Source organism: Pinus tabuliformis, chromosome J (genome assembly GCF_031772625.1).
Source record: "Pinus tabuliformis cultivar Carrire ecotype Pingquan chromosome J, CPIR1, whole genome shotgun sequence".
Lineage (NCBI taxonomy): Eukaryota > Viridiplantae > Streptophyta > Pinopsida > Pinales > Pinaceae > Pinus > Pinus tabuliformis.
Window position 1 is genome coordinate 1,464,406,974 of NC_142295.1, and position 11,606 is coordinate 1,464,418,579.

At 38.3% G+C, this 11,606-nt stretch overlaps 1 protein-coding gene across 3 annotated transcripts in view; it reads left to right on the forward strand.

Moving 5' to 3' along the window:
* The window catches only part of LOC149232887 (uncharacterized), a 398,827-nt gene extending 391,025 nt beyond the window's left edge, over positions 1-7,802 (forward strand). For all 3 annotated transcript variants that reach the window (XM_089379541.1, XM_089379542.1, XM_089379543.1), the window contains 2 exons: positions 7,077-7,175; positions 7,257-7,802. In XM_089379541.1, the coding sequence (XP_089235667.1) occupies positions 7,077-7,175; positions 7,257-7,379 (222 nt within the window). In that variant the 3' untranslated portion in view covers positions 7,380-7,802. The remainder of the gene's footprint in view (positions 1-7,076; positions 7,176-7,256) is intronic.
* The last annotated feature ends 3,804 nt before the right edge of the window (positions 7,803-11,606 follow it).

An 11,606-nucleotide genomic window follows, 5' to 3' on the forward strand; every position in this document is an offset into this window, starting at 1 on the left:
TGTGTTTGTTTCCACCTTCCATTCTACAAGAGAAGCCTTCATTTCTCAAGGAACAGACTACAAGCCCCCTTCCTTTGACTCTTTTTGTGATTCTTTAATAAGAGAACAAGAAAAACTTTTACACCTTGGTCTTCTTAATCTTGGAAACTCTTCCAAGAAAGCGTTAGCCGCCCAGCAGCAACCAAATTCAAAGAATCCTAAGAAGTCATATCCTAAAAAGAATGGTCCTCAACCAAACAAGGGTCCTAAGCAATTTCAGCCCCAAAATGAAAAATCATTTCAACAAAATGATAAGACAAATAAAAACAAAGGGAAGAAGACTGATAGACATTGCAATTTTTGTAATTGAGATGGCCACTTAGAATCAAAATGCTTTAAGAAGATGGAAGCCTTGGAAGCAGCAATGAAGAAGCATAACATCCATTTGGGGCAATCTTCAACTTCAACTTCATCTTCAGGAATGGCACTTTCTGCATGTGGTTGTCAAGCATCTCGGTCTGGCTATGCATTAAATGTATCTTCTTCTTCTCATTCTCATGAGTGGCTCATTGATTCTGGAGCTTCTTATCACATGGCCAAAAACAAAGCCATGTTTTCTTCTTTAAATGATTGTAACACCAAAAATATATATGTTGGTGATGATAGATCTCTTAGTGTTGTAGGGACTGGAACTGTTCATCTAGACAATGGTCAGTTTAATGATGTATTATGTGTTCCAACCTTATCCTGCAACCTTCTATCTGTATATCATATAACTCATTCAGGTGAAGGTAAAATCGTTGAATTTTCACCTCATGATGTTGTAATCAAGGACTTAAAAGATCCTAAACAGATTTTGGCTACTGGCATTGCTGATGATTCTACAAGGTTGTATAAGTTTCACAACTTTGGGTCATCAAATCTTCCCTCAGTATTTGTTGCTCATAACGATGAAGTGAGCAAACTTTGGCATGAGCGATTTGGTCACTTAAACTATCGCTCCCTTCAGCATCTATGTAAAGAAAATATGGTGACAGGTCTTCCTATGGTATCTTGCAGAGATGGTGTTTGTTCCGGATGTGTACTCGGAAAACATCATCGGGACAGTTTTGAAAAACGTGCCTCTTGGCACGCCTCAGCCCCTTTACAGCTTGTGCATAGTGATTTATGTGGTCCACTTCCTGTTGCTTCATTCTCTGGCTGCAAGTATTTCTTAACTTTCATTGATGATTTTCTCCAGACGCACTTGGGTATACTTCTTAAAACTCAAGAGTGAAGTATTTAACACCTTTTTGGCCTTCAAGGCCTTTGTTGAAAAACAATCTGGACATCAAATTCTTAAGCTAAGATCTGATAATGGCGAAGAATATGTTAAAAACACATTCATCAACTTTTGCACTGAGAATGGAATTCAAATGCAACATACTGTTCCATATACTCCACAACAAAATGGTGTAGCTGAAAGGAAGAATCGCACCTTAAAGGAAATGGCTAACTGTATGCTACAATCTAAAGGACTTGGTCTTAGTTTTTGGGCAGAAGCAATTAATTGTGCAAATTACATAATAAATCGCACTCCTACTAAGGCTTTAAAGAATATCACTCCAGAAGAAGCATGGAGCTCAATCAAACCAGATGTAAGTCACTTTCGTGTTTTTGGAAGTGAAGCGTGGGCCCATATTCCAGATGAAAAGCATAAAGCTTTACAACCTAAGAGTGAAAAATGTACTTTTGTTGGATATTCTGAAGATGTCAAAGGCTATAGACTTATTCCATTTAAGTCCAAAAATGTTATCATTAGAAGAGATGTAAAATTTGATGAAAATATATCGGCCTGCGAGCCTAGTCCGGCGGATGTGCCACCTCTTCCTATCTCTTCTACTTTTGAAAACATTTCTTCTTCAGATGATGAAAGTGAGGATGACAATCCTCCCCCACCTTCTCAGGATCCTCCTTCAGCTCCTCAGCTTCCAAGATGGGTCCATGCTACTCGGGATGCAGCAGGTGATCTTGCCGGTGATCCTACAGATCAGCGTCGCACACGTTCTCAGTTTGACAGAGCCTCTTCTTTACTGGCTCAAGCTCCAGTGAATTATGATCTTGACACCTTTGCAGAAGCTTCAGGCCATCCAGATTGGGAAGCAGCTATGAATGAAGAATATCATTCATTGTTGGCAAATGATACATGGGATCTTGTTCCTTTACCAAAGGGACGAAAACTTGTTAGATGCAAATGGGTTTACAGAACCAAGTATGGACCAGATGGGAAAGTTGATAAACATAAAGCTCGTCTTGTTGCTAAAGGTTTTTCACAGGTTGAAGGCATTGACTACACTGAAACCTTCTCCCCTGTTGCCAAAATGAACTCTATCCGCCTTGTTCTTTCCCTTGCTGCCTCCTTCAAATGGGAAGTCCATCAGATGGATGTTAAATCTGCCTTCTTGCATGGGGACTTGCATGAAGAAATCTACATGGAACAACCCATTGGCTTCATACAAACAGACTCCAGCCTTGTATGCCGGCTTAAGAAATCCCTTTATGGTCTCAAGCAAGCTCCTCGGGCTTGGTATGCCAAAATGGATAGCTTTCTTTTAGAATCTGGCTTTTCTAGGTGTCATTCTGACAATACTGTCTACACCAAGAAAGTGGGCAACTCCCTTATTATCCTTGTTCTTTATGTTGATGATCTTATCCTTACTGGTAGTGATCCCAACCTTATAAACCATGTGAAGTCCAGCCTTAAAAAGAAATTTGAAATGACAGACTTAGGACACTTACATTATTTTCTCGGTCTTCAAGTCTTGCAATCCAAGGAGGGTATTTCCCTTTCCCAGTCCAAGTATGCCTGTGATATTCTGCGCCATTTTCACATGGAAGACTGTAAGCTAGCCCCTTCTCCCTTTCAGTCTGGAGTCAAACTTTCAGTCACTTGTACTTCTCCTGAAGTTGATGCTACCTTATACCGTCAACTTGTAGGAAAACTTTTGTATCTAACCCATACTCGTCCTGACCTTTCCTTTGCTGTTGGCCTTGTTGCTCGGTTCATGCAAAACCCCCGTGAAAGTCATTGGAAAGCAGCTAAAAGAATACTTCGTTATGTTCGAGGTACAGTTCAGTTTGGGATTCATTACAGTGCCGAAGCATCTCCTCTATTGGTTGGTTTCACTGATTCCGATTGGGCTGGTGACCCTGATGATCGGAAGTCTACTGCCGGTTATGTGTTCACTCTTGGTTCAGGACCTATTACATGGGCTTGCAAGAAACAAGGTGCCATTTCTCTTTCATCAGCAGAAGCAGAGTATCGTGGTGCCGTAGAGGCTAGTAAGGAAGCCTTGTGGCTTCGTCAGATCCTGTCAGAGTTTGGCTTTGAGCAGCAGCATCCGACTACACTTTGGTGTGATAATCAAAGTGCCATTCAGCTATGCAAAGATCCAGTCCAACATCAGCGCAGCAAACACATTGAACTGCACATGCACTTCATCAGAAAGCTCATTCACGACCATGTTCTTGAAGTGCAATATTGTTCAACAGATGATCAAGTTGCAGACATCTTCACAAAGGCTCTCACAGAGGCGAAGTTCACTAAACTTCGATTTATGGTTGGAGTTCAGGAAGTTGTCACTAAGGGGGGATAGGCTCTAGTGCCTCCTTCCTTCTCCTATTGTGTCATATTTGTAAATCCTTCAATCCTATCCCAAGTTGTTCTTAAGGGGGGATGTTAGGATATTCCGACACATAGGAAATAGTTAAGTACAACTTGGTCTAGTATAGAGTTAGGTATAGAGTTAGGTAAAGTGTGTTTCTTTACCGTTGTACATTTTGTAACTTACAATCCGACGGTCACGATATGTAGTGATCCGACGGTTCATTCTCTCCTCGGTATTACTGACACTTGATCCGTGGCTTGACACTCGATTGGTCCATGATTTCTATTTAAAGCGCATGGAGGGTCATTTGTAGGGTAATCCGTGCATGAGAGAAACATATGTAAATTTTCATTCTTTTATTAATAAATTGCCTGAAGTGGCCGCGTTGGCTCAGGCCGTGGATTGTTTCCCTCTTTGAGGGTTTTAACCACGTCAAAAATACTGGTGTATTGATCTGCGATCTGGTTGTGAGCGGTGTCCTTTGGTGTTCTTTCTGAGGAACTTACCCTGTAAATTCCTACAGTATGTAGCTTAGTTTTGATAATAACACAGCTGAATGTTGCATCTTTCTTTGCAACTACGTATTTGTTGTGTGTGTTTGAATAGTTTAACTTTCTTCCATGACCTAAGTACCATGTTCAACATAAGATCATCTTGCCTTTCTATATCATACTTTTGGCTCTACTATGTTCCCTGTCGTAAGTTCCTCCATATGTGGACTAGTTTTTCAAAGTCCAACTTTCATCCATAACCTTAAGAACCATGTGGAAGATGAGAAAGGTCCAAAGTGAGTTTAATAATATTTGAATTTGTATCAAAGACACTCATCAAGCATCACCTATGTGCTTCGACTTGCAAATGGCAATGCAATCTTCAATACAAACCTCTGGATTCTCTAGATAATTTTGCAATGCGCCTGCCAGCAGTTTACTGTTTATCCATGTAACATGGGTGTTGTGCTCTTAAACATGACAATGAAAAGAAAGCTTTTATCTAAATGAGCTATTGTGTTTCTAATTTAATAATTTATTACTGTAAGATGATAATTTTATGGTGCTAGGTCCTTACAATATCTTTTTGTATCATTGTATATGACCATTTATGTTAAATAAGTACCAGCTAGATTTTGGTGACTCCTGAAAGGTTTCTTTAGTCACGAGTAAGGGATTTACTCTCTTTGGATAAATCAGGGACTTTCCATGAAAACCACTTTTATCTCTTAATAGAGATCTTTAGAAAGGTCTTCCTGCAATTCTTGGGCTTGCAGGCAGGTGCGATCCACCTGTGTGTGCAGGTGCCTCCAACGCTTTTGTGATTTGTGTTTTATGAGTATCTTTGTTATTTGGACTTCTTTCCTCTATGATTTTCAGATTCTATCAGTATAGCAACAATATTGTATACGTTTTTCTTAGTAGACAAGCTAAAGTGGTATTAACGTCTCAAACCTTCAATTCCAAGAACAAACACAGGTCCGTGTATTGCATAGGGCATAAATTTTTGTTGGAGTGACATGAAGTGCTTCTTGTGTAATCCAAAAGAAAATTCAAGGAGCTTTCCATAAAGTGTTCGTTGTAAATTTTCTTAGTATCAACTTTCAAGATCATTAGGGCCCATGGAAGTTTACTCTCGCAATCATCATTTTTGCTGTTGGAAACAATATCCTGTATACTATGCCCACACAAAATACAAGAGCCTCGTACCAAATAGAGAGAATGGTCAAGAAGCTTTCCCTGGATTTAGAGGCAAGTTTCCAAACAAATTGCAATATTAAGATCAAGAAATTCAATGAATTCTACATTGCATGATATTATATGGTACTGCTAGCACAACACAGAACAGATTACCGAACTTTATCAAAACCCTATCAATACGTACACTACCACAAAACTGAAATTGATAGCTTGCTGAAGAGTTGTTCAACCTTAATCCTCCTGATTACGAAACATCAGGGGGATATGGATCCTCCCAGCACAATTAGCCATGCTTTGAAGAATCTCTACGGAGAGGGACTTCTGGCAAGCCCAATTATTGATAAATTACAATACTTCAGTGAGGTAAAGTAATGACTAGAAATTGACACGGCTAATGCCACCTTGAAGGATTGAAAATACCTGTAAATCAGGCTATTTACAATAATCCATTCATCAGTGCAATAAATATTTATTCATTTACTATCTTCCTGTGACTTCCGAGCTGTTGCTTTCCTTTCTTAGCCCTCTTCTTTGTTTGGAACTTTTCTAGCATGAGCATGTTTGCTTTGGATCAGGTTTTTGGCCATATGACTTTTGATCAAGGGGATATGGACAACCTGTTAGTGCTTGCTTCTAACTTCAAAAAGAAATGCCACTTTGAAGGATTGAAAATGCCTGTAAATCAGGCTATGTACAATAATCCATTCATCAGTGCAAAAAATATTTATTCATTTGCTATCTTTCTGTGTCTTCTGCGCTGTTGCTTTCCTTTCTTAGCTCTCTCCTTTGTTCGGAATTTTGCTGGTGTGAGCTTGTTTGCGTTTTTGGCCATATGACTTTGATCAGGAGGATACAGATAGCATGTCAGTGCTTGTTTCTGGTACAAAAAGTAAAGGCAAAGCTGAGCTGCGCCTCGTCACCCATTGGTGAAAACTGAATTTCCCTTATGTAACTGTCTTTCCTGCATACTGTCCGCCTTTTCAAAAAATTCTAGGAAAGTATCTTCCGTAACCAATGATAATGATGTGTTTTGCAACCCCATTAACTAAATTCTGATCAGTAATATACAATTATATAATTTCTTTGTTTATTTCTTCTCTTTGCATATTAATTTATACGGGTATTCATAATTAATTTCCCTCAAATTGGTACATGAATTAACTAATTTTGCATACCTGTTTGTTCTGCCAGCTACATTTACAAGTCTGCTTTAATCGTCCATATTTACCTTTATGTGACAACATCTTTTCACCTCAATATTTCAGACAATCTGTCCACAATATAGGGAAGCCATGTCTCCTTTTTGGTTTGACCTTGCGACCATAGTGAGATCGTACGAACTTTTCCATTGCCGATTTCTGTATCTTCTTGTAGAGTGGTTATGCTTTCCTTCACTTGATAAGTAGAAATTATGGCTTTTACTTTCATGGTATTTATCAATATGGGGACAGAGTTTCTTCAATTCCTTTTGTTGGAGATTTTAGGTGGAAAAAAAGGCTAACTGCCTGCTTATAGAACGATTTATTTCACTTTAATCCAACTGTGCATTCAGAAGGTCTCATTTATTTGCTTTTACTAATCATTGGATGCATGCAATATAGTTTGGCAGGTTGGCATAAAGTCTGCCCAGTGCTTTTAGTAAGAAGACGGAAGTCAATAGATTGTTTTGAGTTGCAGCAGAAGAGGGAAATATTTTGTACTGTATGTTATTCTTGATTCTAATCTGGCACTGATGTCGATTTTATATTATCTGGAGCAGGCGCCAGTTGCCCCAGATATCAACTTTGAAGAATTGGGCCATCGTTTTGAATTTGCGAGTGGGACAATTAGTGCAGCGGTTATTCGCGCAGCTGCGGAGGTATTTTACTCATTACAAGTTTGCTCTCTTTCTCTCTCTTTCTCTGGGCAATTGTGCTGATAACAGACGTATATAATGCAGGCTGCCCTGAGACCCACAGTAACACGCAGGATTACCATGAAAGATCTGGTCAATGCGGCCGAGGCAGAACGTGAACACATGCGAGATGAACTCACTGAAACTATGCTTCGTGCTTTTCTTTAAAAACTAACCAGATTTTTAGCCTCGTCTCATCTCAACCGTACTCAACCGTGTACATGAGGCGCAATTTTGTAAAATTCAATTAGTTCAATTTCTTTGTTGGTAACTTTTTCATTTTGGTTTTGTAAACCTGTGAAATAAGAACTATGCAAGATCAAATTTTTGTTAGTGGTTTCAGAAGCCTATACAAGTTTGCTATCCTGCATGGTACATTGTAATTATATAGGTGGTCTCTTGAGGTTTGTTGACAGCAACCGTAGAAGGACAATGGGTTGTTTTCACTCCCCGATGGTTACAACTATAGAACGGGAATTTTTAAGTATTCCTTTCGTTAGATCCAAGGTGCATCACAAGGGAGATTGTAATTACTTCAGGATAATATTATTACTGTATATCCTCTGAATAAGTAATTCATTTAATTTTTCATGTTGCTCTTTTTATTGAGAAATTTAATTTATTGTGCCGGAATAGATGTTTTTTATGATATGAACACGATACTAGCAATGTAAGAAGATATTCATCCACTAAAAATAATAACATAATAAAAAAAATAAGTATGAGAAGAGGTTTGTAAAATCTGAACACGTATACCCTTGTATTTATTTATATAAAGTAGAAAATTGATTAATTCTAATAAAATGGGAATTAAATCATTCAATTGACAAAATAAAATAGGAAGTCCATTAAAGTGTAGATAGGTTCTTGTTGGGAGGGACTTGTTTTCAAATTCTATTAAAGATAGGAAAGTGGTGTTTATATGTTTACTAAGAGAAATGTTTGATTTGAGTGAATAAGTGTTGATTTAATGATATCTAGTGGTTATGGTGTAGACATTAAAAAAAAGCATCTTTAATAAGTGGAATAAAAAAATTTAGAATTGTGACCTTCAAATGTGTTATTGAAATATATTAATTTGAGTATGGTGGTTCATACAACTTCAATAAGTGAACATTCACTACATCATGGATGCCAAACTAAGTTTAGGTCGACCACAAAGACAATGAGACCTATTTGTTGTATTATGGTTTAAGGACCATACTAAATGAGCTTGGCCTTGTGATGTTACTTATTTTGAAACATTGCTTGTCGAAAAGCAAGCAAACCCTACCACCAACTTAAAATTGTGGAGTAACTCAATGTCGATCATGGAGTACCTTATACTTTATTTATGTTTGTTGAAGGATGTCATGATCACTACTATGGATCTTGGCCAAGCTCTACAAAAATGAAGAATATTTGTCTTCCTCCCCTTGTTGGTTGATTGCCAATGGCACTAGAAAACCAACTTGAATCTCATAAGGAACAAAACATTGAAAGCCAAAATAGAGCTCAAAAGGGGAATGACTTATAGAGATATTACATTTGTTATAGGAACTATGCTACAAAATATGCAAATATCGATCACACCATTTCTTATATAGATTAAGTGTGAACTCAAGGTTTTGTTCACTATCACGTTTTGGCCATCCATTTGTGGATGAAATGTAGTAGAGAAGCAATATTAAAACATGAAATATTCCAAGAGGATTTCCAATTGTCATTGAGAAACCTAGTGTGACTACTTTAAATGACGTTTAATGATTATCCAAACTACCACCAAACACGTTGGAAGAAAAATGTCGCTACAATAGGTGCAATATAATTTTTGTTGCATATGCAACCTTGGAAAATTTGCATGCTACCATAGATTTAATCATATTACTATCAATTGACTAGTAAATCACTATGAAATCCATGGAGATGGATACCCAAGGCCTAGTGGGAAGTGGACAACATTGTTGCAACTTGATTTTCATGTTGGAAAATTTAGTTTAACTACAATGTAAGCATCTAGGAATATAAATTCCCACTTGTTTCCACATGGAAGGCTAAACGAACTACTTTTGTAGGTGTAACAAAGTCCTTTCGCACACAACATTACCCTCCATAGGATGAGGAGTGGGCCACTTGATAAGAAGGCATCAAGCTAATCCAGTTGCAATGCACAAATAATTCAATTTGTAAAGAAAGCCATCTTGGATTGGTTAGTATAGGAAGGGTGTCTAATTAACCATGGTGACTTGTTGGATGAACTCCATCATTGGACTTGTTAGCACTCCAGGAAACTCTCCTAGGTTGTAGCTCGGAGATGCCTGGTAACATATAAATTTTCAATATCGTTCTTTGAACTATTGGAATGGATTGGGGTTTGGATCAAGTCAAATGACTGTTTCAACTCTGTTTTCACTCAAGACATGCATGAACACCTTCAGCTTGACAAGGCTTTTGACCACTAATGTTCAATAGTTTATAGATTCAATGAATAAATGGAGAATCTTGACTGTACCAGCAGATACATACATAAACACATATGAATGGCTAGTTACATAAAGTAAATGAAGCTTGCAAATCTAATTTATCAACACAGAGAGAAGATGATAGTTATCTGGCATTAGACACAGAAGAAAACATGAATAGCTTATTGAAGTGCAAGCTTAGAACAAAGGAGATGGCAATTGAACATGTAACAACAAAAGAAGCTTGTATTACTGGAATGAAGATGAGACGTTGGGAGGAACAGAGTATCCACAGTCTCCAAAAGTTGAACACCTATTACTTCCAACTTTCAGCCATTTATAGGCTTTTTACAATACTCTCGAACTCTCTGAGGCTCGAGATGTCTTAATCTATCCCCTCTGTCTTCTAACTACTTGATGCCGTAACTAGACAAACATGAGCTCAGAGAGCTCTGTTTCTAACAAACACGGTAATCAAATTCTGGTAATTTCGTCATGCTGTCAGGTGGTTCACTCGTGCCAATGATGTTCCATGATCATTTTTGTTGGTTTGGTTGCATTGTGCTGTTGTTTTTTCCCTTTTCAGCCATGCATTTTGTTATTTCAGTTCACTATCTGACTGTCAAAAACACTGACAAAGCCAACAAATTTCCTCCCCAGGTGACTGGTGGGAAGTGGGAACGGGCGCTGTTGGATGGTGTGGATCGACGATCGGGATGTTGGTCAGGCGACGGAGATCAATCTGATCAGAGATCGGAGAATGGAGACCACAGCAGAAAGGAGATGAACCGAGAGTGGACCCGCCAATATTTATGAGCGCAGGTGTATAATTTTTAAAGTCCGACGTATGGTTCGGCTGCGGGTTTTCTCGTGTTTTCCTTTGTATTGCGATAATTGTATGGTCTCGGGTTTTTAAATGCTTATGGCCAAAGCGGAGCAAGAGGAGACGTGGACCATCGGAGCTAAAATAGGGGACATTTCCATTAAAATAGCAGCACTGCACCTCAGGGCTAACACTGGCTCCTTCTGGGGATGAAAGCCTCCCTGTGAGGTTTCAAGAACTGCAAACTACTGCCTTTCTAGTAACAACCAAAACAAACTTATCTCCTAGTGTTCCATTGGGCATGGAGTTTATTTGCATAGAAAACAAAAACTGAAAAACCTGTTACAATTTTAAGGCCTTAAAGCCTCATATAAAGTAAAGTTTGAAAAACCGCCCATTGACTGGGCTATCAAAAACACCTTCCCCCTCCAAATTGTGCAGAATGAAAGTATTGTTCATCTGAACTTGAGCAATGACAAATGGTCTCGTCCATAAGGCATCAAATTTACTATGGTTGCCCTTCTTTTCCTTCAATGCATCCTATTTGAGAACCCAGTCACTGACTTGAAAACTGTCCATTTTTGCCTTTTTATCAAAGGTTTCTTCGATCTTCTTCTGATGAATTTTTGACTTCTCAACCAGTTGTTCTCTGATCTGCTGTAATTCAACCAAGTTACTCATTCTCCTCACCATGTCATTCTCTTCATCCTGTTTTTCTTGCAAGAATTTAACCACAGGGAGAATCAACTAGATAGGAAAAACATCATCAGCGCCATAAACCAGCTTAAATGGAGAATTTCCTATGGACTTCTTGCTGGTAACTCTGTTAACCCATAGTGCAAACTTCAACTTGGAATCCTAGTTCTTTTGTTGTCCTCCAACAGTTTTTTGATTATCCTTACAAGACTCTTGTTAGATGATTCTGCCAAGCCATTGCCTTGAGGATAATATGAGGTAGAATGCACCAATTGAATGCCCATGGATTCACACATGTCCACCAATTCTTCTGCTCTGAAAGCTATTGCATTATCAATGACTAGTTTGGTTTGACAACCAAATCTAGTGAAAATATTCTCATTCAAGAGCTTTATGATAACCTAATGATTAGCATTTTTAGTGGGTATAGCCTCA